The 27,244-nt window shown below is 39.2% G+C and overlaps 1 protein-coding gene across 1 annotated transcript in view; it reads left to right on the top strand.

The window, feature by feature from the left end:
- LOC120430726 (patched domain-containing protein 3) overlaps positions 1–26,329 on the top strand; it is a 184,676-nt gene extending 158,347 nt beyond the window's left edge. Inside the window, exons 8-9 of the mRNA XM_052709085.1 lie at positions 22,876–23,402; positions 23,461–26,329. Of these exons, the coding sequence (XP_052565045.1) occupies positions 22,876–23,402; positions 23,461–25,080 (2,147 nt within the window). The 3' untranslated portion in view covers positions 25,081–26,329. The remainder of the gene's footprint in view (positions 1–22,875; positions 23,403–23,460) is intronic.
- The last annotated feature ends 915 nt before the right edge of the window (positions 26,330–27,244 follow it).

Genomic DNA, 27,244 nt, shown 5'->3' with positions numbered 1-27,244 from the left:
TGTCCCCAAGGTGCGCATTGAATAGACGTCCGGTGTCTCCAGAATCAACGATTCATCCTTCAAATGTACGCATTGTCCTTAGTATGCTATGACGGCTTGCTGAAAATTACGACGCCCCATGTCAGACGGTGAACACGTGGCAGAGCATACACTCAAGTTTTGGCTCAGAAACATACTTTGAAGTAATAAAATTATAACTTTTAATGTTCCTGTAACAATTTGACCTATTCCAAATAACGTAACATGATGATTTTGAAATAATAATGCATTCGATGCTTCTCCACGTGTTCACCGTCTGACATGGGGCGTCGTAATTTTCAGCTAGCCGTCATAGCATACTAAGGACAATGCGTACATTTGAAGGATGAATCGTTGATTCTGGAGACACCGGACGTCTATCCAATGCGCACCTTGGGGACAGAATGGACAACCCTAATTCCTTCTGGAATGTGTTCATTGGACCATCCCCTACACACCTGTCTTTATTCCGAGTGAATCCATGTTGTCCCCAGACCTGTAGGAACGATTGAACGAAAAGCACAAAAATCCCATAGTAATTTCCATGTAAACTTTAAACCGCTGGGGACAGGCCAATTCTCAACCAAATGGGCTGATATTTGGCATGAGAGTCCCTATGGGTATCCTCTACTAGGGGAACCTCGGTTTTCCTGATTCTGAGAACTTTTTTGTTTGGATGAAACACCCTAATATATATATATATATTTTTTTTCATAAAGACAATGCACCTCAGCAAAAAAAAATATTTTCGAAAAGCGGAGGCATTTTCAAAATATTCTTTTTGCAATTCCGTCGTGAAACTACTTACTTTTCCTGTCATTCTTGAACGACGAAATAGCCTACTTTTCTCTACCAAAAATAACAGAATCGAATAGCAACACTTTTCAAAATAAATGCTGAAAAGTTCTACTTTTCAGCACTGAAATGGGTGCTGAAAAGTTGAACTTTTCAACACTTGTTTCGAAAAGTAACACTTTTCGACATTTTTTTGATTCAAACGATTTATTGACAAAATACATGAAAATTCGACTTAAAATTTCACTCAATGGGTGTTTTTTGGAATTGCAAAAAATGTTGTATGGAACTCGTTGCAAAACTTGATTTCTTCAGCACTCTTCGTATTTATCCAACTCGGTGAACCTCGTTGGATAAATGTACGACTCGTGCTGAAAAAATCCTCTTTTTGCAACATGTTGCATAAACTACTATTTTGCAATTCCGTCGTGAAACTACTTACTTTTCCTGTCATTCTTGAACGACGAAATAGCCTACTTTTCTGTACCAAAAATAACAGAATCGAATAGCAACACTTTTCAAAATAAATGCTGAAAAGTTCTACTATTCAGCACTCAAATGGGTGCTGAAAAGTTGAACTTTTCAGCACTTGTTTCGAAAAGTAACACTTTTCAACATTTTTTTGATTTAAACGATTTATTGACAAAATACATGAAAATTTGGCATAAAATTTCACTCAGTGTGTGTTTTTTGGAATTGCAAAAAATGTTGTATGGAACTCGTTGCAAAACTTGATTTTTTCAGCACTCTTCGTATTTATCCAACTCGGTGAACCTCGTTGGATAAATGTACGACTGACTCATGCTGGAAAAATTCTCTTTTTGCAACTTGTTGCATTAACTACTATTTTAAAACTTTGTTGATTGAATTGCATGCTTTTAGCAAAAATATTGCTACTTAACGTTCAAATTTTGCGAAATACGTATCATTAAATGTCACCCAAATAGCCCTCATGTTACAATTCACAATAACTCGAAAACTATTAGTTTGATTTTCAATGCTAAAAAATCATACTACTAGCATTTGTTGCACTTTTTAATCGGGTTTGACTAAAAAATATTAATACTTGTTTTTTATAGAAATTTTTCTCAAATATTGAAATTATTTTATGAAATTGGAACAATTTTGAATTTACAAATGAAGATTTTTTGGGAGAAAATTAAACTGTATTTTTTATCAGAAAATCTCTATTTATCAAACATGTTTAACTCGACAAAATTTTTGTCAATGCTAATCTGTGGCTCAAAAACTAATGGGAAGCTTTGTGAAATTTTTCGCTCTTTCCAATCAAATTCCAGCATAAAATAGTTATTTTTATAGGAAATTTTCTCAGTGTCAGAAAAAAATATGCACAGATATTCGAACAATTATAAAAATTGATATTTTTCTTCAAAATCAAACTAAAATATAAATTTTAAAAAATATTTGGTTAACCTTTTACTGCCCAATTTTTTTTCGATTTTTTAAATGTTTTTCTGGTTTTTCTTGTTTCATTTTTAGTATTTTAATTTGCATTTATCTTGTTAAATTTATATTGGTATTTGGTAGTATTTGGCCTATTCTACCACCTCCTATCATTACATTTGTCCTATCTAATTTTTTCATGTTGACTGCAGCTCGTTTTTCATATTCTGCTATAGAATGGCACCATTATTATTTAAGATATTGATAATGTAAAAGTTGATTCTTTAAAAAAATGTTTTTTTTTTTCAACAAGTCATACTTCCAACCCTAAAATTTTCTAAAATTCTAAAAAAAGGTCATCAAACAACTTTATTGAATTTTATAATTTCCATTTGATGCTAAAGGACTCGAAACTGCACCGAATGGAATAAATTTGTATAAAATTGGTTCAGCCAAAGCCTAGAAAATCAAGTGCATGTTTTGAATGAAATCTCGCGGTCCAGTTACGTGCACTTTTATTGTGCTGCAAAAAAATCTTTCACACATCTTTCTGGCATGACTTGCAACAGTCATCATATCAAAACTAGATCTTTGATGACTGTAATTGCGACATTTAGACCTAGTTTAGTATCGTCTATTATCTCATCGATGTCAGGTACAAATTGCAACCGCTTAGCGCCGCCACAGAATTACTTCCTCAATAATTGCCCTGAAAGTGACCAACCACCGACCACCTTTACTTCCACTTTTCCTCATTCAAAACCCCATATTCATCGCATCGCTGGGTGCCGACAGGTGGCGCTACCATCACAACCACCCCCCTTTGCATTCCTTAAGGGCCACCCTAATACGCTCAACTCATCGCCGGTAATTGCCACTCAGCTGGGAGTTACGCGCGGCTTTTAAGGGAGCGTTCTTTTATTACGTAACGCAGTAGGGGGGGAGGGGGGGTCGGAGGCCGTGTTACGCTCCATACAAAATTTTTAAAATTTGTATGGAAATTTTGTTACGAGGGGGGGGAGGGGGTCTGAAAGTCCGATTTTTCGCGTTACGTAATAAAAGAACGCTCCCTAAGACCCTTAACCATATGGTGCCCCCTCGTCGCGAAGTCTGATGAAAGTTTACTTCCCTCTCATCCGGCCGTTGACCAGCCTCACACTATGGGGGACGACCTTACGCTAATCCACACGGTAGCTAATGAAGAAAAACCATTCCCCATTCATTCGGTGAACTCTTTTTGCACACACACACACACACGTGGAATGCATCGCTCTCCATCATGGGTGAGCTACGGTGGATGGATGGATGGTGGCATAATTAGCCCGCACACCTGAACTTTGGGTTAGTACGGTGTAACTTCGATAGTACGACAATTTTGAATAATTTTTTGACAGTGATTTTTTTGAAATTTCGCTTGTTACATCTTTTTCAAATAGAATGCTGAATATCACTTCAAATAAATTTACAACAAAATGTCAAACCACCACAGTTTCACTGTACTTTAGCGTGCCACTACTAAAGACTGCGATAGGAGGCCGCCATCTAGGTCTTGATGTCACCTCCGCGCAAGAGATGGATGTCTTGGCGGTGGCTCTATTAACCTTTTAGTGACACTGGCATGAGGTTTGGCTGCAGAGCTTAAGCTTGGAGGGGAAAAGATCCTTTGATAGACATGGTTAGATAATCGAGAGGGGCACCGAATTGTAGCCACTAAGCAATTAGAAAGTCAGGAAATTAAATTATTACGATTGAACACTTTTGAATGGCAGATGAAAATCTGTTTGAAATAATTAACTTCTAATTTTAACAAATAAAAAAAAAGTCAAATAATTTAGAAAAACTAAATTACTTTTACAAAACGGTACTTTTCGATAAGAAATTTGGATTGGATTGGATTGGATCGACCTATCTTTAAACTTTCGATCCCATCAGGCAAAACTGGGATCGGCGTGTATTTATACGTACAATTTTGGCAACTGTTCAAAAACAAATATTCGGAAATCTGTAACTTTTCATTGAGTTTTAAAGGAATGTTTTGGTTGATTTCGTGTCTTCGGAAAAGTTGTAGGTATTGATGAGGACTTTTCAGACAAATAGTTACACGGAAAAAATGATTTTTAAATTATGTTTTTCACAGAATTTTTTTTCCAAAATCCGTATTTTTGTTTTTTTTATATATATATGTTTTAGGGGACATTTTAATAGTGATTTTAGTAAAAAAAATAAATCTTGTAGGATTTTTTTTCTATTTATGTAAAATCGAATTTGCAATCGAAAAGTACTTTACAACGTTTTCAAAATATAGTCATTCAAAGTTACATTTTGTCCGATAAATTCCGGATTTTTTACTTTTTAAAATAGTTTCCATGGTTGTCCATTCCTGATTTTTTTTTCAAACAGTTCAGAAAATTTCCTACAATTTCGTCTAAGAAACATTGAAGATTGGACCTCTGGTAGCTGAGATACAGCCAGGGTTACCAGTTCTTAACAGAAAATAATCTGGCAAAAAACTGGCAAAAACCTGGCAAGCCACTAATCTCAAAGTAATAAGCGAAATAGTGTTCAAAAATAGTGTATTTTCACTTTTTATGGATTATAGCATCACAAAATAAACATCATACTTAAATTCAACAAAGTCTGGAAGAAATAAAAAATAAAATTTAACAAATTGCCACTCAAAAAAACTGGCAATGCCAGATTTATCTGGCAACCTGGCATCCCTGAATACAGCGGCCTAAAGGAAAAGAAACAGGAAAATTGAAGTTTTCTGAGTCTTACCTTACAAACCCTCCAATTGCTATTGTCGATATCTCAGCAACTAATGGTCCGATTTTCAACGTTAAAACATGAAATTTTCCGATCTTTTCGAAAACAATATTTTCAAAAATAAAATAATTAAGACTAACATTTAAAAAGGGCGTAATATTGCATGTTTGGCCCTTTTGAAATGATAGTCTTGATTAAAAAAAAATGAAAATATTTTCAAAACAATATTTTCAAAAAAAAATCAAGACTATCATTTAAAAAGGGTATAATATTGCAGGTTTGGCCCTTTTAAAATGATAGTCTTGTTTCAAAAAAAATGAAAATATTTTTAAAAACCTTTGACTCTTGTTTCAAGCGACTTGGCCAAAATGACTGTTTTTCAGGGGTTAACTATGGCTGAGTTTTTATGTATCATCCACGTTGCAATAGCAAGCATGCAGTATTTTTGTTATTTCCAAAATTATGTCTAAACGCATTTTGAACTCAAAAAACTAATTGTATAATGTTATATCAAAAACTTTAAAGATCACTAGGCTTAGTGTTTTTTCACGCTCGAAAATAGCAAATTTCACGGGGACCTCAATTTCAAAACACCGAATTTCACGCAAATTTCGCGGAACGTGAAAAAAGTTAAAATAACTCTGAAAATTTTATGTTTAAATCACGAAAACTACTTTTTATGCGTAATTATATGTTATTCTTCGATAAACTAAAAAATCTACACTAAATTTGAACGTGACAAAAAAATCCTCCAAATTTTCAAAAAAGTTTCAACCTGTTTTATGGATGAGCTCTATATATTTTTTGAAACAAAATGTAGGGCATTCGTATTCTCATTAACAGAACAGATTCACTGCTAAAAAGTTTTCGCGCATTTGCTTCTGTTTTATCATTTTATTAAATTTCATATCAAAGCAAGATTTAACAATCTTGTCCAGCCAAAAAGAGTAAAATAATTTGAATTTTCTGCGACATTTACTGTCATTCTACGCATAATTTTATCATGTTCAAAAAAGGGCAACTGAGAAAAACGTGATTGAAATTTTTCGAATGATTTCTGTCTTTCTACGCATAATTGTCCCGTGGGTCCCTATTAGCGTGGCTCACGGATATATGAAAAAGACAAAAGTGTTCAATTTCGAACGCCTCGACCGGAATTTTCTAGCGATATGGCTATAATGCTACAAAATTCCGGTCAAGGCGTTCGAAATTGAACACTTTTGTCTTTTTCATATATCTGTGAGCCACGCTAGTCCCTATTCGCCCTGTATGTCCCTAATCACCCCGGTTAACATTTGATCACCCTTATTTGTAATCCTCTGACAGCTAAACAGGTACACAAGATGAAATGCTTCTTAAAACTCATGATTTCGTGATAGAAAATACTTGGTGGGACACTTATGCGTAGAAGTTCAACGATGAGACAAACAGACTTGGTGTTGTTTTCAATGATTTTCTGAACAAAGTATTAGATTTTATGTGTTTTTCTGAAAATATAGGGGAAATATACCATTTCTCAGCCTATTTCTATTATCGGCCTATCAGCACTTTGATCATGAATTACAGCTTTCATAAAGTGTTTTTGACTGTTCCAAAGTAATAAATAGCTCAAACAAAAGTGAGCAAGCAACTCTTCGTTGTTGATACATCTGAAAATGTTGATTTAATAGCGCAAAACGGCATAAGTGATGAGAATTGGTCGAACGGCTTAGACTGATTAAAATGGGTATATTTCCCCTACGTAAAATTAAGCTTAAAAATGATAAAAAGTCAGAATCGTCCAAAAATGACATGGGACAATTATGCGTAGAACGGCAGTTTAGCACATAAAAAATATTTTTTAAGGTTTTCATCTCACTTATCAAAAACTAAATTTAAAATCAAAAGGCAAAAATAATGTAATCTGTAACAAATTCAACATTATTATTGAAAATGAGAATAGAAAACATAAAAAGTAGTATTTTTTAACTTTCACGGGAATCGTTAGGACTCAGAAAGAATCAGAAATGTTTTTAACAGTTTTAAAGAAATACTCTTCATTTTTATTTATTTTATTTTTTTTATTTCAAATAAAATAGCAGTTAAGTTTTTATTGCAACGAACGAAGATATTACTAAATTTAGCTAGTTTCTAAAAGAAACTGAACAATTCTTCAAATGGTACATATCATGCTTTTCAATTGAAAACTTATAAAATTTACTTAAACAGTCTTTATGGATGATATATTTATTATGTTGCTATTTAAAAAAATGATTTGAGGAAATTGATAAATTTCACGAATTTTTCGCCGTCAAAGAAATCGTCAAAAATCACTAACCCTGTATTAGTAATTGAACCAGGGTATTCATTTGCTTAATCCTACAGTAATTCATAACATTATTTTCATTCCTATTTGAGTCTGATAAATTATTTTAAGAAATATCGTTACAAATCCCCACAAACATAAAATTTTACGGGATTTCGCGGAAAAAGCCAAATTTCGCGGATTTCACGCTGTCCGCGAAATCGTGAAATTTCACTAACCCTAAAGATCACTGACAATGACTAGAAAAAAACATACAAAACACAATATAAGCAAAATATAATGATTGTAAGTTTTACAATAAGCAAGCGTAAACTGAACATAATAAATGCAAAAAAAACACTTAAAATGACAAGAAAAGTTTTTCGTAAAACAAAAGTTGCTCGAAATGAACTTGGAGTAAACAAGGGAAAAATAAAATTTTCTCGAGCGAAAATTGGGCAGTAGAGGGTTGGTATACTTAATTTGTTTGTATAATTTCAAATCATGGTCGACAGAAAACGAATTTTGAAGAATAAATCAGTAGTTTAATTTTTTTTTTAAATATTTCCGTGAGTTTTTTTCAATCAAGACTAGTTTTTCGAACTATTCTAAAGATGGTTCAATTCTTTTCTGTGAATTTTTGCATTTTTTTCAACACGACCAGTTTTTGGAAAATAAATTGGATACTGAACAAAAAAAAACTGAAGTTCTTTTATTATTATTTTTTAATTAACAGTTCTTTGGACTATTTAACTTATGATTTTATTGATTACTATTCAATTCAATTACTTGATTTAAAAAAAAATCTGTGTTTTTTACACTCTTTCAAACATGACCAATTTTGAAGATGATTTTAATTATTTCTAGAAGTTTTTGAATACCAATTAGGTGATCGATTTTTGATAATAATTAGGCTTCTCAACAAAAATAAATCTGCGTTTACATTTTTAAAAAATACCAGTTCTTTGGACTTTTTAAAAGATGGTTTTATACATTTCTGGGAGTTCTTGCATTCCTTTCAACCAGTTGTTTCAAAATGAATTGGTTTCTCAACAACAACACATTTTCTGTGGTTCAAGCATTAGTTTAGTTAGGACCAGTTTTTTGATCAATGTAAAGGATGTTTTTTTTATTTTTGAGATTTTTTGAACTATTTTCAAAATATCCAATTGTTTGAAAGTAATTTCATTAAAAATCGATTGGTTTTTGAATTCTTTTCAAACATGACCAGTTCCAGTTGGTTATGAAAAAAATCATTAAGTTTTATATTTTTTTATGTTTGAAAAATCAAGCGTTAAAAATATTATGAATTTTCTCGTATGATTTTTTTTTTAATTATGGTTTTTCATAATTAATTTCATCAGCTATCCATTTCTTCGAATAAAAGCAGTTCTTTGAAAACAATTGTACATTTGAAAATATTGTTTCATACTTTTCAGCTTATTTTATTTTGGTTTATCTGACCATAAAGGCTCAAGTTTCAACCCAAAACACCACTCCATTCTTACCACCCCGAAATTCCTTCCCTGAGGCAAACCCAAACGAGCGTGAAAGTGTTTTCGCAGCACACTCGGGTCTTAATTCACAAACCTGCCCAGCCCATAAGCAGCCAGAAAACATGTTCGAGAAATTCCAATCTCCCAGGTCTTGTGGTTCGTCACGGGTCGAGAATGAAAGAGATCGCATTTCGCCGGCGCCGAGACGAGAAGAAACAGAGCAAAAAGTGTGTCACATACATAAAACATTTCGCCTGCTGCACTCAGGTTTCCCACATACTCTCCCCTGCACTTCTGCTGGCCCGCGCAACCTTCCCACGGGGTCCGTTGGCCTCACCCGGTTGGTCCGCGGACTTTGTTGGGCGCGTGAAGAATGGTCAACACGCGTGCCCTCCAGACGCGCTGGACTTCCGAGGAACTGCGAAAAGGTCGATTCAAGTGGACAAAATTTGCCTTCGTGTGGGTCAGCACAGCTGGGAGGGGTAGTTCTGGAATAACGTACTTTTTCAAGACTATTTTTATTCCAATTGTTTCATCTTTAAATGAAATTCTATGAAAAAAGCGAACAGCAATAAAACTTACAAAAAGTTACGTAATATAAGATTGACCCCTCCGAGTCGTTTGACTTTCATGAGTGGACTTCGCATGCCCCCACTCAACAAAAAAGATAAATTTGGGGACCCACTGAACTACAAATCTGTGACGGACCAAATTGCTTTCCGGAAACTGGTTTTGTCACATGTTTGGATGGGGTTGGACCTTGCCCCGGACTGACCCTTATCTGTGAGATGACTTTGTATTTGTTAATGTGTAATGTTTGAAAATGGCTTAAAAATTAGTTAAATTAGAAATTTTTATACATAAAATAAAATTCAGTTATAGGAAAATTATATAGATTTTTCCATGCAAATAACTACTATTTTTGGCAACAAAATGTAAGAAAAGTCCCACCGTGCTGATAAGTAAATTTTGGTATGTTTTCATCTCAAAATTTCGCCATGCTCTATTTGCAATGTCTGGTTTGGACACGCGGCGGTCAGGCTTGAACAGAGAACAAGTTTGTAAGCATGGACCCAGGGGGAAAAGACCCTGTTGGTCGTTGACCCTTTTCGCAAGAGAAGATGTGATCTCGAGTTTTACTTTCGCTGGAAATTTGTTTGTAACGCGAAGATGCGTTTAAATTTTAAAAGTTTTTTTGTTCTGAAAAGTTTGTTCTTAAAATTTTGCCGAATTAATTTTTGAACTAATGATGAAATAGTCTCAGAGAATTGTTCAATCAGATGTTCAATCATCAATTAATTTAAAGAAATATTGTTCAACAACCTGCACAGAACATGTTCAACAACTCAACAAAACTAATAACTCTCTTTATTGTTTGCCGATGAGTACGATGTACTTTCGACAGCTTGCTTCTAGTCCATTCTCAATCTATCATTTCAAACCGGCGCTATCTGTTACGCATTTGCAGAGCCTCACTGCGCGCAAAACTGGCCCCATCCAGTAAACCCAAAACCCATAAATGCCTGCAAGTTTTATGTAACCTTCCATACACCATATGGTTTGATCGACCCTACCCCCTTCCCCCTCGTCTTCTTCGGCCTAGCAACATTTTATAAACGATTCTGCGCACAAATCAGCCAATATTTATGCCAATCCACTAGCCAGTAACTACCATGCCGCTGCTACTAACACCACTCTACTAACGCTCAGCATAGATTCACGTTTTGTAAAGTTACACGCACCACGTGAGCTCGAATCCGTTCGGGGTTTTCTTCTTCATTTGGTCCGATAAGTGGGCTCTTTTTCAAAGAAGTTGGAGGTAGACTTTGGCTTAGTAGGCTGGCAGGTACTTGACTTGGCAAGCACCAATATCATTAGTATCATAGTCGCGTGAAGGCTCTTCGTCGTACGATCGCACGGTGACGCGATGGTGACTGAATGATGTTTAGATGCACTTCGGTGATTTGTTTTATGATGACTGTAAATTTGGGTGATTTTGAGACTTTTTTAGTTTTTTTTTTCTTATCTAAAATTTTAATTTTTGTTCTACGAAAAACGAAGTGATTCTCTTGTTTTATGTTTTTCTTGTTTTATTTTTAGTGTTTTAATTTGCATTTATCTTGTTTAGTGTATGTTTGTTTTTATTAGTATTTTGGCCTACTCTAAAACCTCCTATCATTACATTTTTTCATGGTTTTTCAGTCACTTTTTCAGTTTTTTGCTTGTGTTTCTTATTTTACTACAGAATGGCACCATTTTCATTTGAATTGTAAAAAAAAATGCGTAGATGGATAGTTTGGGACACTACCAAAACTAATTCCAAATAGTTTTTTTTACTTAAAACATAAAAAATGTTAGTGGAAACACAGTCAAACTTGACTAAAATCGTCTAAAAAATGAAGAGTTCTACTTTCCATTGCTTTTTTAAGATCAAAAATTGGCGCGAATCTTCAAGTCGAAACCCGTCTAGAGGTGTGTTAGGTTGTAGAGGGCTAAGGTGAAGCCGTTGTTCATTTTCGAAGAAAATTGATCATCACTCTAAAATTCTTTGTATTCAATTCAACTTAACGAATTTATGCACTAAAATGAATCAGTTGTTGGCAGTGGTTCAGCAGTGAAATAGTCGCGTGAGTAAAAGATAATCGGGGAATCACAGTTTTACCTTTATGTATTTAGCGTCTAGGTTTTACAAAGTCTAATGTGCGAATGATCGAGTGTAAAAACGGAAATGTGTAATGTCAATAAACGTCACTCGCAGGTGACAGCAACTCACTGAAAGAAAGGCTCACAGCAATATCACATGTTTCACACGTGAATCTGCCCCATACGGCTTTACATATGAATGTCATGTGCAAATCACTTGGAAAATTTTAATCGCTCGACACGGTAAATTCAAATGCAAAACACGTTAACCTCGCGTGACGACACACATGAATTTGCAATGCTTTTCACATTAATGTTAAATGAGTTTGTAGAGTAAATCAAATGGTTTTCTAATGGTATTCAGGTGTGTAAAACAATGAGAGAGGTTTTCTTCATTTTTTTTATTAATTTATTTCACGGTTTCTGTAATTATAACTTTTATTTTTCTAAGTCAAAATATCATGTAAAAAACTGTGATTAAACGTTTTTCACTTCACTGCTACGCTGCGGACCAGGTTCCGATGGCGCTGTGCTATCACGAGCAGCGCAATTTGGTAATCGAGGCGCTCAACAATTACGCCCTACTGGGCCGGTAAATCGTCACGGTCAGGATCGCGAACGGACTCAAGCTGGCCGATCAAAAGTACATCAAGACGATCGAACAGCAACTGGCAGCAGGCTGATCCGTATTCTCGAGAAACACCGCTTGCAATCTTTTTCCGGAGCTCCAGATCGGAGCAGATTCCGAAAACGACCTCTGGCCTGGAAAAGTAATGTTAATCCGCATGAATTTTAAATTTTATAGTTTCTTTTGTTTTTACTTACCACCAGCGCGAACATTTAAAAAAATAACAACAGTAATTTGGTTGCAAAAAGAACATTTTAGCCGGATAAGAAAATTTTGCACTGCCGTCGTCCGTGGCCATCTTACTAATGAAGAATTTTCGCCCAAGCAATACAAAACTAAACCATTTCAAACTAACGTATTTTTCACATCGAAATCAAAAGAAATGACAAATGGGGCGAATCGAAGTGCAATTCATTTGAATTTGAAGTGAACAGCATACGAAAATATAATGAAGAGCTTTTTGCCAACGATCAGCTGGTACCAAATGAATTTCACATCCATTTAACATGGAAAGCATGTGAGAGTCAAAGGAAAAGCACTTGAATTTATTGTGTTGGTTTTTGGAGACTCTCACGTGAAAAAACACATGAGATTGCTATGTTGGTTTCTTTCAGTGCTGCTGCCAACGCTTGACAGCGCGTCTGCCCAGTGGGCTTCGCACCGTACGGCCAACATCAGTATGACATTTTTGATTTTTCTCAGGAATTTTAATCAAAAGACTATTAGCAAAAGTTGAATTTAAAATTTATAAAATATTTTTGTGAAAAGAAAGTGTGTGCATTTTTGAGGCATCAAAAATTAATATAGATTTAAGTTTACTTGCTCCAGCTTAATACTGGGCTAGGCGGACTTCAATCTTTAGGGCCAATACGCACCTCCCAAGAAAAGGGGTCAAGAAATGGCTTTACGAACAACAGAACAAAGGAGAGGGAACGGTTTCTTGGGGCTTTTCTTCATCCTCTCTGGCTTGCTTTCGCTGCCGCTGCTGCCCATTTGAAATTTCTCTTGACCGGTTCCCCACCGGTTCCTTCCGAATTGCGTATACAGCTTTATAAAAAAAAGTTCAAGATGGTATGTCAGAGACATAACCGAAAGACATAGGACCAAACAATTTGAATGTGTTTTTGGATTGCTAGTGAAATCTGAAATAAGATTATTTTATTTTGTTTCATAGATTTGTCGGCAAAATTGTCATAAATGTTCTCCCAAGGTGAACCTTCTATGAGGGCACCGGCAACTCCAGGTTGTGGCCACTACGGTCGAAATGTCAATTTTCATGTTCAGTATCAAAAACCATGAATTTTGATATCCATATTGCCACAACTCGTATGGTTCTGTTAAAGACCCTCCGGGCCCCGGGGAAACCTGCTTTGAGATCACCGGTCACTCAAGGTTGTGGCCACTACTGTCGGAATGTCAATTTTCATGTACAGTATCAAAAACCATGAATTTTGATACCCATATTGCCACAACTCGTATGTTTCTGTAAATGTCCCCCCAGGCCCCGGGGGAACCTTCTTTGAGGGCACCGGCCACTCCAGGTTGTGGCCACTACTGTCGAAATGGCCATTATTATGTTCAGTATCAAAAACCATGAATTTTGATACCCATATTGCCACAACTCGTATGTTTCTGTAAATGTCCCCCCAGGCCCCGGGGGAACCTTCTTTGAGGGCACCGGCCACTCCAGGTTGTGGCCACTACTGTCGAAATGGCCATTATTATGTTCAGTATCAAAAACCATGAATTTTGATACCCATATTGCCACAACTCGTATGTTTCTGTAAATGTCCCCCCAGGCCCCGGGGGAACCTTCTTTGAGGGCACCGGCCACTCCAGGTTGTGGCCACTACTGTCGAAATGGCCATTATTATGTTCAGTATCAAAAACCATGAATTTTGATACCCATATTGCCACAACTCGTATGTTTCTGTAAATGTCCCCCCAGGCCCCGGGGAACCTTCTTTGAGGGCACCGGCCACTCCAGGTTGTGGCCACTACTGTCGAAATGGCCATTATTATGTTCAGTATCAAAAACCATGAATTTTGATACCCATATTGCCACAACTCGTATGTTTCTGTAAATGTCCCCCCAGGCCCCGGGGAACCTTCTTTGAGGGCACCGGCCACTCCAGGTTGTGGCCACTACTGTCGAAATGGCCATTATTATGTTCAGTATCAAAAACCATGAATTTTGATACCCATATTGCCACAACTCGTATGTTTCTGTAAATGTCCCCCCAGGCCCCGGGGAACCTTCTTTGAGGGCACCGGCCACTCCAGGTTGTGGCCACTACTGTCGAAATGGCCATTATTATGTTCAGTATCAAAAACCATGAATTTTGATACCCATATTGCCACAACTCGTATGTTTCTGTAAATGTCCCCCCAGGCCCCGGGGAACCTTCTTTGAGGGCACCGGCCACTCCAGGTTGTGGCCACTACTGTCGAAATGGCCATTATTATGTTCAGTATCAAAAACCATGAATTTTGATACCCATATTGCCACAACTCGTATGTTTCTGTAAATGTCCCCCCAGGCCCCGGGGAACCTTCTTTGAGGGCACCGGCCACTCCAGGTTGTGGCCACTACTGTCGAAATGGCCATTATTATGTTCAGTATCAAAAACCATGAATTTTGATACCCATATTGCCACAACTCGTATGTTTCTGTAAATGTCCCCCCAGGCCCCGGGGGAACCTTCTTTGAGGGCACCGGCCACTCCAGGTTGTGGCCACTACTGTCGAAATGGCCATTATTATGTTCAGTATCAAAAACCATGAATTTTGATACCCATATTGCCACAACTCGTATGTTTCTGTAAATGTCCCCCCAGGCCCCGGGGGAACCTTCTTTGAGGGCACCGGCCACTCCAGGTTGTGGCCACTACTGTCGAAATGGCCATTATTATGTTCAGTATCAAAAACCATGAATTTTGATACCCATATTGCCACAACTCGTATGTTTCTGTAAATGTCCCCCCAGGCCCCGGGGGAACCTTCTTTGAGGGCACCGGCCACTCCAGGTTGTGGCCACTACTGTCGAAATGGCCATTATTATGTTCAGTATCAAAAACCATGAATTTTGATACCCATATTGCCACAACTCGTATGTTTCTGTAAATGTCCCCCCAGGCCCCGGGGAACCTTCTTTGAGGGCACCGGCCACTCCAGGTTGTGGCCACTACTGTCGAAATGGCCATTATTATGTTCAGTATCAAAAACCATGAATTTTGATACCCATATTGCCACAACTCGTATGTTTCTGTAAATGTCCCCCCAGGCCCCGGGGGAACCTTCTTTGAGGGCACCGGCCACTCCAGGTTGTGGCCACTACTGTCGAAATGGCCATTATTATGTTCAGTATCAAAAACCATGAATTTTGATACCCATATTGCCACAACTCGTATGTTTCTGTAAATGTCCCCCCAGGCCCCGGGGGAACCTTCTTTGAGGGCACCGGCCACTCCAGGTTGTGGCCACTACTGTCGAAATGGCCATTATTATGTTCAGTATCAAAAACCATGAATTTTGATACCCATATTGCCACAACTCGTATGTTTCTGTAAATGTCCCCCCAGGCCCCGGGGGAACCTTCTTTGAGGGCACCGGCCACTCCAGGTTGTGGCCACTACTGTCGAAATGGCCATTATTATGTTCAGTATCAAAAACCATGAATTTTGATACCCATATTGCCACAACTCGTATGTTTCTGTAAATGTCCCCCCAGGCCCCGGGGAACCTTCTTTGAGGGCACCGGCCACTCCAGGTTGTGGCCACTACTGTCGAAATGGCCATTATTATGTTCAGTATCAAAAACCATGAATTTTGATACCCATATTGCCACAACTCGTATGTTTCTGTAAATGTCCCCCCAGGCCCCGGGGGAACCTTCTTTGAGGGCACCGGCCACTCCAGGTTGTGGCCACTACTGTCGAAATGGCCATTATTATGTTCAGTATCAAAAACCATGAATTTTGATACCCATATTGCCACAACTCGTATGTTTCTGTAAATGTCCCCCCAGGCCCCGGGGGAACCTTCTTTGAGGGCACCGGCCACTCCAGGTTGTGGCCACTACTGTCGAAATGGCCATTATTATGTTCAGTATCAAAAACCATGAATTTTGATACCCATATTGCCACAACTCGTATGTTTCTGTAAATGTCCCCCCAGGCCCCGGGGGAACCTTCTTTGAGGGCACCGGCCACTCCAGGTTGTGGCCACTACTGTCGAAATGGCCATTATTATGTTCAGTATCAAAAACCATGAATTTTGATACCCATATTGCCACAACTCGTATGTTTCTGTAAATGTCCCCCCAGGCCCCGGGGGAACCTTCTTTGAGGGCACCGGCCACTCCAGGTTGTGGCCACTACTGTCGAAATGGCCATTATTATGTTCAGTATCAAAAACCATGAATTTTGATACCCATATTGCCACAACTCGTATGTTTCTGTAAATGTCCCCCCAGGCCCCGAGGGAACCTTCTTTGAGGGCACCGGCCACTCCAGGTTGTGGCCACTACTGTCGAAATGGCCATTATTATGTTCAGTATCAAAAACCATGAATTTTGATACCCATATTGCCACAACTCGTATGTTTCTGTAAATGTCCCCCAGGCCCCGAAGGAACCTTCTTTGAGGGCACCGGCCACTCCAGGTTGTGGCCACTACTGTCGAAATGGCCATTATTATGTTCAGTATCAAAAACCATGAATTTTGATACCCATATTGCCACAACTCGTATGTTTCTGTAAATGTCCCCCCAGGCCCCGGGGGAACCTTCTTTGAGGGCACCGGCCACTCCAGGTTGTGGCCACTACTGTCGAAATGGCCATTATTATGTTCAGTATCAAAAACCATGAATTTTGATACCCATATTGCCACAACTCGTATGTTTCTGTAAATGTCCCCCCAGGCCCCGGGGGAACCTTCTTTGAGGGCACCGGCCACTCCAGGTTGTGGCCACTACTGTCGAAATGGCCATTATTATGTTCAGTATCAAAAACCATGAATTTTGATACCCATATTGCCACAACTCGTATGTTTCTGTAAATGTCCCCCCAGGCCCCGGGGGAACCTTCTTTGAGGGCACCGGCCACTCCAGGTTGTGGCCACTACTGTCGAAATGGCCATTATTATGTTCAGTATCAAAAACCATGAATTTTGATACCCATATTGCCACAACTCGTATGTTTCTGTAAATGTCCCCCCAGGCCCCGGGGGAACCTTCTTTGAGGGCACCGGCCACTCCTGGTTTTGGCCACCACTGTCGAATTGGCCATTTTTCATGAGAACCGCCGCATCATAGCGACTTCCACGCCGTCCGCTTCGCTCGAATTTCCTCCTTCTGCTGCCGGTGGTTCTTCCTTCTGGTTGCTGGTCCTCTTCTTCTATTGGCCGCTGCTGCTGCTGCTCCGCGCCGGCCCGACGTGCACAGTTCGAGTGCTCGTTCCAAAGTGACTTGCTTTTGCGAAATTTTCTGCTTAAATAGCGGCACAGCCGGAGAACGGCACAAAAGGGGCGCGGTCTCGAATGCATACGCTCGCTCTGATTGGTCATCTGTCCGATTTGTACTGAAAAATTACTCATTTTGATTGCATGTTTTAAGTGCTTTAACTATGTTTAGTCAGACTATCTATGTAGTTAAACAATAGCTGAAGTCTTCCTCTTTCGATTGGTGGTCCAACCATCTGGATTGATTCACAGGGAAAAAAGATATAAGCGTTCAAAATGTCCCCTTTTTTAACGCTTAAAAGTGACGCTTTGGATCGAATTTCTGAACTGGCCCCCCAATATAGTAAGTAAAGACATAGTCCTATGTCAAAAAAAACAATTTTCAGCAGATTTTTGATCTTTTGATCATTGCAAAAAGGTACTCTAAACTTTTTTAAATGTACCAATGCTATGAAATTGTAAAAGTGTTCTAAAATAATGTAAAACATAATTCATATTTATATAACTAAAAACTATGAAATTTAAATAAATATTTTATTAAACCCTTAGAAAGTCGCATGCAGGGCTTACGAAATTTCGACTTTGTTTGTGATAACTGACAGAGCACTCCAATAGTTTTCACCACGACAACCTGATTTTTACATTCTGCTTTCGTTCGTTTCACACACAAAGAATTGAGTGCTACGCAAAGTCACTCACACAATCATTGACTTCCCTCCAGGAGAAAAAATCGCGTAGAGAGCGGTTGTTTGACATTCTGTCACCACGCAGCATACACTAAGAAGAGAGAGACAAAAACGAGAGAAAGAGAAAGAGCACGTTGTCTCGTTCGGGCGGCTGCTTGAGTTGTGCTCATTTTTCGTTCGTTTCGTCTTCGTGTTTACGTTCATCGACCGTCGCCAAGCAAAGACGGTCATGATAGGCGTTGTGTGTCAGCGATCAAATACCGTTTTGGGAAATGATCGCTGACCGAAAGTTCTATTGGCATTCATAAGCTAAACGACATGCGACACCTAGTGTTGAGTAGCAGAACAGAGCGATGAATGTCGATTGAAATTTCCGCCCTTTGAGGTTATGTATGCGAATTCTGTTTTGTTAAATTCTAGCGTTCAAAACAACTTTTGAGCAAAAATTCGAACTGATACTTTGTTAACTTTTGATGCTCTATCATTTTAAACAATTTTTTTTTTCAAAATTATTTTTTTTTGAATTTTTTTTATTGCGTTAATTTATAGAGGGCAAAAAGTTTACTCTCGTACTACTTGAATTTTTTCTCAAAAGTTGTTCTAAGACAGGGGTGCTCAAAGTTTTTGGAGGCCGGGCCAAATATGAAGCTCAAATGAGGTTGCGGGCCAAATATACAAAAAAAGGTTTAAAAAAAATTAAATTACGTTATGTTAATTTAAAAGATTTAATTTTTGTTATTTAAAAAAATGTCAATTCAAAATTATAGAAACTACAAAATAACGGGTATCTATCGGTATTGTTGATTTTATTGTTTCATGAATTTGAAAAAAAGTTTTTTGCTGAATGTACTTGTGTTTTCAAAATAAAATAAAATAAAGTTTTGTTTTTATATTTCGGAAATGGTTACATAACATGTTGAACAATTTATCTAAAGGCGTAATTTTATCTATAAGTTTAGTGTGGCTTATGAAAAGAGAAGTGCGGTGCTTCGGTGGACGCGCAGTCCTGTTTTTTCGTGATAATTTTCGTCTCTTTTGTGTCGCTCTTTGTGTGCATGGGGTGATTGGGCATAATAATTGAATAATGCCATCAAAAGTGCAGTGCTTCTTGGGACGCGCAGTTCTGTTTTTTCGTGATAATTTTCGTCTCTTTTGTGTTGCTATTTGTGTGCATGGGGTGATTGGTTTTATGTGAGTAGGTTTTATTTTTTATGTTATTTTCTTTCTCTCCATTTCCTCAGTTTGATTTGCGATGCCTTTCCGTCGGGTCGTGTTTTTTTTTCGCGTTCGTCGTCGGTGTGTTTTTTGTTTTTTTTTTCGCGTGCGTGTATGTGTGTAAAAGTGCGGCTGGTTCTGGTTGTCATCGATGACAATTGAGCCAGTCTTATTTGCGATGCCTTTCGGTCGGGTCGCAGGGTTTTTTCGCGTTCGTCGTCGGTGTGCAATAACAACAAAACCTTATCATACCATTTCAGCTCGATAAACATCGTAACTCGTCGTTCGCTTCGTTAATCAGTACCCCACTAAACATGAATCATGTAAAACTCGTAAAAACATCTCAATTAAAAAGTCAGACTGTTAAATTCTTCATCATTTAATTACAAATAATTTTGGTTCTATCTTTCCACAGCCGGCTGTCTAAGATAAATCCATTTCAATTAAAAGTTAACAGCCGATAAACGGGAAATGACTCATCCGCAGCATCCGATTGCTTGCCTTGAGATTAAAACATAATACCTTTCAACAAACACTATGATTTTGGGTCGCATCATCATCTTCTATGGTGAATCCTGACCAAACACCCTATCCTACTAACAAATTTTCAGGTTCCTGGCGCTTGTGGGGTGTAAGCACAGAGTAAATCAGCTGCCCTAGTAGCAACCTGCGCTAACTAACATTCCCGTCCCTTAAAATCGAGATCTACAAACTGACATGGCGGGCGCCGTTGGTGGCCAATGACTGTTACCTATTCGCAACTGATCTAGCTTTAGCAATCATGGTGTTTTATCTTTTCAGCGCATTCATACATGCTGTTGATAAGGGAAACACCACTAGATCGTCGAAGCATATAATCAGTAGTGCTGAAAGGATATTACGGTTCTGTTCAGCAACGGAGGGGCAACCATGGGTGATCTCTCATGCTCATGCATGCTCATGCTCATAAGTTTAGTGTGGCTTATGAAAAATCGTTGAGAGCCAGAATTTCAACGTTTCAGTGAAAAAATGTAAGCTTCCATATAGTTAGACTGCAATCATTATATAAAAAAAAGATAAAAAAAAAAACATTTTGCAGAAAAAACATTCATATATTTCAACGAAAATAAACTTAAATTTAAATTATTTTTCATAAACCTAAACATGTTCAAATGATTCTAAATGCAAAGGAATGCATATTTAATAAATTTCAGCTGATTGCACATAAATTTCATTTTTTTTTTAAGTTTTAAAGTTTTTAGGAAATATATTTTTGCTCCTTGTTTCCGAGCCATTTTTTTTAAATGGTAGAGGGGTGGGTTAATTTTCATCGACGAAAGCTTTGAAAAATATTTGCAATAAACTTGATCCCCAGATTTCCACAATTTGTCTGCCTGAATCCGTTGGTAGTCAATCAGATACGTTATCTAACTGTAATGAGTTCAAATCCCGAAGGAAGTGCAATGTATGTTTCAGGGTCAGTTCATAAAAGGGTTATTATGACTTGCAAATTAATAAAGAAAACTTATATTTTGGCAAATATTACAGAATTCTACCTAAGTCAAACTTGAACTTTTTTTTATATTTCTAAAAATGTTTGATGAAAGTTTTGACGATATTTACTAGTTTCACTCACATTGAAAACTGTGAAATTGTTTTAATTATTAAATATTATGAGCAATTTTTTGGTATCCTTAAGTGGGGATCAAAATATTAATAAATCATAAGTTTTTTTATTAACAAAAAATAAAAAAAAAGATTAATGGATAAAAGTAATATAATATAAAAGTTTAAAATAAACCTTAACTTTGAAAAAGTAAAAAATAACTTTACAGGTGGTCAACGGGCCATTTTACATGATCATTCAAAATGGGCCCGCGGGCCACAAAATATCACCTCGCGGGCCATACTTTGGTCGCCCCTGTTCTAAGAGCTGTAAATTCAATTTTTAGTTTGCATTCCTTTGTAACCGAACAGCGAAAATTTGAATCGTCATTCTTCGATGCTTTGCGCCATCTGTCGGAATTTTTGAGCTTTTAATCGCGAATCGAATATCGAGCAGTTCTGTTCAGTGATAGGATAGGAGTATTTTTTAAAGGTCCAACAAACCAAATTTTCAGTTTTTTTTGCTTTTTGGGTGTTTTTTTAATACCCCTGCCTTTTAAATCAATAAGCTACACTTATTTTAATCAATATTTTAATTTTGTTGTTCTAAGACAGTTCGAACTTATAACACAAACATATTTTGAAAATAAAAAAATAACTCAAAAATATGTTTGGTAATGTGGTCAGGACGTTCCTTTTTAAAAACCTTTTTGACAAGTATTTTTTTAAATAAGTGCGTATCTGGTCTAAAACAAGTAAACGTGGTTTCACAATTTTAGGAAAATAGAAGATATAGAAAATAAGCTTTTAAGGAAAATAGTTTGAAAATTGTTTGAGGACTGCATAATCTAGCCTAACATTTGAAAAAGCCGTATTAAATTTAAAAAAAAAACCTTCTTGACCGAGTCCGGACAAAAGAAAGGATTCTCTGGAAATTATCACATAACATGCTCAAAAATGAGAGAACCCATTTTCGCGATTTCGAGATCGACTTTTTTAAAAGAGGATGGAACGACATAATTTTATTCTGCAATGTTTCCAAATTTTCAATGTTTTGTTATTTTTTTTGCTGTATTTTGAAAGTCAGGCAACATTAAATTAAATTAAAATATAAAATCTCGTTTGTTGAAAAAAAATAGGCGAAATTTCTCTGTCCTATGGTTACATTGTGATCCTCGTTCTCACATTTATGATTGAATCTCCTAGATTTATCGCATCACACGTGGTATAAAACACTGATAGAAATCATAAACAAACGCGTACGCGTAAAACCCCAAACAGGTTTAGCGTTTTCATATCGTCTGGCGGGCCAGGTCTGCGCGCACGCTCCCATAAATCGCCTGGACATGTGTAGTGTACAACGTTACAACGCCTGGGCCGAACTGGACTAGACTCTGACTTGAGCTGTTTAGCACGTTTTGAAACAACCGCATCTTGTTCAGCCCCGCGCTCCGAAAAAGGGTTGCGCTGAGGGAGTGTGCGTTGCAGGCCCATTTCATTGATAACTTTTTCACCTTTATGGTCATCAACGCGATCAGGAAGCTGAATCATCGTCGGTTGTAACATTTTGAGGAAGTCTGCGTCCATTGAGATATCCCACTCTATGCTGCGTACTACAAGCGAGTAAAATTGTCTATAATTGTCTTCTCGACGACTTGTACTCCTTCGAGACGATTCTCGCAGAACTTCTTAATCAAGAACGACGTCCCAGCAGTTGTGCGCATCATCGCCGTGCAGTCTGGACCGTCGGCCGTTCTCGTGACTGTAATTTCAGGAAACACTCAATTGTCCCTTGTTAGAGCGATCTCGGCCCGCGCACGTTGCGTTGTTGATACCATGAAATCAACCATGTTTTTTGGAATTTTGGCTTATTGGATTTTTACTTTTTGTTTTGCAGAGAAACGCTCCTGGTTCACCAGGAAGTTCAACACGGGCGGAATCAACCGGGACGACCCGGACAACCCGATCGACAACAAGGAGCACCTGCTGATGAAGTTCTTCCGCGAGAAGGTCGCCAGCGTGCTGAACCGGGGCTGGGTCAAGGCGCTGATCATCCTGATCTTTGCGGCCTACCTGGGCGGTGCCTGCTTCGGACTGACCAAGATCAAGGAGGGCCTGGAGCGACGCAAGCTGTCCAAGGCGGACTCGTACTCGGTCAAGTTCTTTGATTTGGAAGATGAGTACTACCGGGAGTTCCCGTACCGCATCCAGGTGATCGTGACCGGCGAGCTGAACTACTCCGATCCGAACACGCAAGCGCAGATCGAGGATCTGATGCAGTCGCTGGAGAACACGTCCTACATTACGACGCCGCTGTACAGCGAGTCGTGGCTGCGGTCGTTCATCTCGTACGTTGATAGGAATAACGACTATCTGAATCTGACGCTGGACAGCGAAGAGTCGTTCATCGCGGCGTTGAAGGAGGTATGAGGTTGGGTTTTATCTTAAGAATTTTATGACTGATGAGATTTTCCCTTTGTAGATCTGGCTGTTCCCGGCGAATCCGTTCTCGCTGGACGTAAAGTTCAGCGCCGACGGCAAGCGCATCGAGGCGTCCCGATTTATGATCCAGGCAATCAACATTACTGACACAAACCACGAGAAGGTCATGGTGAAGGATCTGCGTGCGATCGCCAAGGCGTCACCGCTGAACGCGACCGTGTTCCATCCGTACTTTGTGTTCTTCGATCAGTTTGAGCTTGTGCGACCTACCGCGATACAGTCGATGGTCGTTGGTGCGCTGATCATGATGTTGGTTTCGTTCATCTTTATTCCAAACTTCCTGTGCTCGCTGTGGGTAGCGTTCTCGATCGTGAGCATCGAGCTGGGAGTCGCCGGTTACATGAGCCTGTGGGACGTTAATCTGGACTCGATCTCGATGATCAACCTGATCATGTGCATAGGCTTCTCGGTGGACTTTACGGCGCACATCTGCTACACGTACATGTCGAGCAAGGCACGGACACCGGACGAGCGAGTGCGGGAAACGCTGTACGGAATGGGTATGCCGATCGTGCAGGGCAGTGTCAGTACGATCTTGGGTATTATCGCACTGCTGCTAGCGGAGAGCTACATCTTCCTGGTGTTCTTCAAGATGGTCTTCTTGGTGATTTTCTTCGGGGCTATGCACGGGCTGTTCCTGCTACCAGTTTTGCTATCGCTGTTCGGACCAGGATCGTGCACTTCGTACCCCGACGATGATCACAAGATGTCATCGGTAGAAAAGGCATACCCACATCCGTACTGCATTTCGCATCCACAACTCGCTCTGACCGGTGCCTTCGGCAGCAAGACCTTCCTGGGAGCCCCCTACAAAGCGTACGGAGACGAGAAAGACCTCGGCCTCGGAACATCCGGTGAAGACTCCAGCGAGAGTTCGAGCAGCAAGTCGCAGCGCCGCCAGGCGCTCGAAGATGAAAACACTCGACGCCGCTACGAGGAAGGCTGGCGAAGATCATCGCACAACCTAACCGGCCAGAGTCAGTTCCAACCCGTTCTAGACCTGTACGGCCAGGAGTCGCTGTGGCCCGCCAAAACTGCGCCCAAACCGGCACCCAAACCTCCAGCGAAGGTCGCAAACGGACGCTACGTCGCCGGCTACGACGACATGGTGAACATTGCGCAAGGCCAAACCTCATCCAACAAGAAAAAGTTCGAGTACGAAGCCGACCGCGAGCGTGACCGGCGAAAGTCGGAGGAAACCCGAACAGCCGCCCCCCGCAAGCCTCGCTACGAAGACAACCGAACGTTCCAGCAAGACGACGAAGTGCTGGACGACGAGTATCAGCACACGAACCGGTACTACATGTACGACACCAGCCATGTGAAGCGCCTGTCCAACGACAGCGCCAACAGCGGCAGCGACAGCAACAACAGCCACCGGAAGTACTCGGACGAGAGCGACCAGAACAAGCGGCGACGGTTCAGCGACGAGCGCCGACCACGAAAGTACTCTCCGCCGGAGGGAATCTACAAGCAGAACCCGAACGCCCGTTCGTCCTCGCAGCACAATCTGTACTACCCGCGGCAGCCGCCCCAGCGGACCGCGTCCCAGAACAGTCTGCACCAGCTGCGGCACATGGGTGACATGAGATTTCCTTGAGCAGGCAGGTGTCCGGAACTTCCGGTAGAGCCCTAATTAGAGTGCGCGCGCGCAGTGGATTTAGAACTTTAAGTAGGCAATTTAAAGATGACTTTTTCCCTCTTTTTTTCCTTTTCTTTATGAATCCCAACTTCTACAAGTCCTGTTTTTTGCTCAAATGATAGTTACGCGTTTAAGTTATACACCCCTGGCCACGGAACGTTTCCAGCCTTGCGTTTGACAGTTTGCCACCTTTCGCTTTGTGCGGCTTGAATTGATCAAAGTTGACACGGTGAAGGTAAGCTAAAACTGCCAAACGCAAGGTTGGTATCAAATCTGAATTTCTTCCAACACGAAACCACTTTTCCTGCATTACTCCACAATTTTCTCGGAAGAATCTCTTGGCCGAATCTTATTGTAATATATTAGTGGGAAATCGAATATCAGTGTGTTTGCGGTGGAATGATTGCGACAGTCGAATAAACTAGATAAAATTAAGGTGTCTAATTATTCGAGTTGGAGTGAGTGCGACTGCGTGTGAAACAATTTAATATATTTTGAATGAACGAAACTCGATTAATTTAATACTAAGCAGAAAAGTGTTGTTCGCGCCCTCATCTAACTTAACTACAGTGGAATGTGTAAATCGTAAGGCAAGCAAGCAAGAGAGTGTTATTTAATTTAATCAAACAGTTAGTCGTTTAATGCCGGACCGGAAAGTTGTGACGACGAAGAGAAATCGAGCGAAACGCAAAGAAGTTCACATGATCAAAATTCAAATCTCACTACCCGACCTTCGCGAATTGTCCTGATCGGAGGAAGGCCACACCAACCTGGTGGGCCATCGCCTAAGGGAAGAGTTCGAAGCTGGGTTTGTAGATAATTTCGGGAAAAAAAGAAGAAAATGTTTTTTGCACAAAAGACGGAAGGACACTTACTGGATAATACGGGAGAGTATCCATTTTTTGTAGAACTGGGAAAAACATATAACGTGTATTTAGAATTGTTAAGGGAATTTATAAAAAAGGAGAAAAACGATCAAAAAATTGCAACGTGTAGGATTATTGAACATTTACATAAATCAACATTTTGTATCATATGAGAAAGGAAGAACAAACGGCTAAACCGAAACATGTGAGCATTGAAGTTTTCTTCGTGCTGCAAAAAACAGATGACAATAGCCGTTTAAAACTGAGCCTTCGTTGGGTAAAAAGACCGAATTATTATTATTAATTTAATCCGAGGCCAATAAACTTTGTATGAAAATCGATGAAGCATAATTTTTCATCATTGAGTATCCGAATTTCCCTAATACCCAAGCTAATCCCTCAATTTCATGAAATCATTTTGAATTCATAAAGTTTTCATTCTTTCGTTATTTTAGCACAATATTCACGGAGAAAAAAGAGTTCTTAAAATCGTGAACAAGTGTTCATGAAAACGGGAACAACGAACAAAGTGTTCAAATCCCATGGTACGTTTTTGGAAATCGTACCATGGGATTTGAACACTTTGTTAGTGGTTCTCATTTTCATGAACACTTGTTCACGATTTAGGAAACTCTTTTTTCTCCGTGTTTAAATCTTACTTTTGGGATATTTGGATGGCAATACCGTCAACTGGGGCGAATTGGGACAGCAGTTTTAACCATGTCAAAGCACAATATTTTTATTTTTCTGGTTGGTCTCGGATAGAACAGACTCAGACCAACAAAATGTGTACAGTGTACACACATTCCAAAATTTAAAACCTGTATGTGCTGTAAACACTGCTGTCCCTATTCAGACTGTAGTCCCGATTCACCCCAGATGACGGTAGCGCACCGTGTAGCCCAAATCGTAAGAAAATTGGGTTTTCCATATATTTTTTCGATTTTTCTCACACAAACTTAACTAAACTTTGAGGTCGCGTTCGAGTATCAATGGGTAAATGTTGACCGATTTTGCTCATATTTGGCCCAGTGTCCTAAAATAGCCCAAGGAACAATGTTCAGGGCGGTTTTGGAGCGAGGTTTTGAGAAAAAGTCGCATATTCTGTGCACCCTAGTAATTACTCTCTGTTTTCGTAAGTCGACTTTTCTTTGTATTTGGTTTAAACTCCATGATTGTGCTATTTGCATTGTTATATTTTCCACACAATTTTGCGGGCTTGTTATCAAAATAAACGTAGTAATATTATATTTTTA

Source organism: Culex pipiens, chromosome 2 (genome assembly GCF_016801865.2).
Source record: "Culex pipiens pallens isolate TS chromosome 2, TS_CPP_V2, whole genome shotgun sequence".
In the NCBI taxonomy this organism is placed as follows: Eukaryota; Metazoa; Arthropoda; class Insecta; order Diptera; family Culicidae; genus Culex; species Culex pipiens.
This window is presented reverse-complemented; position numbering and strand designations above follow the sequence as displayed.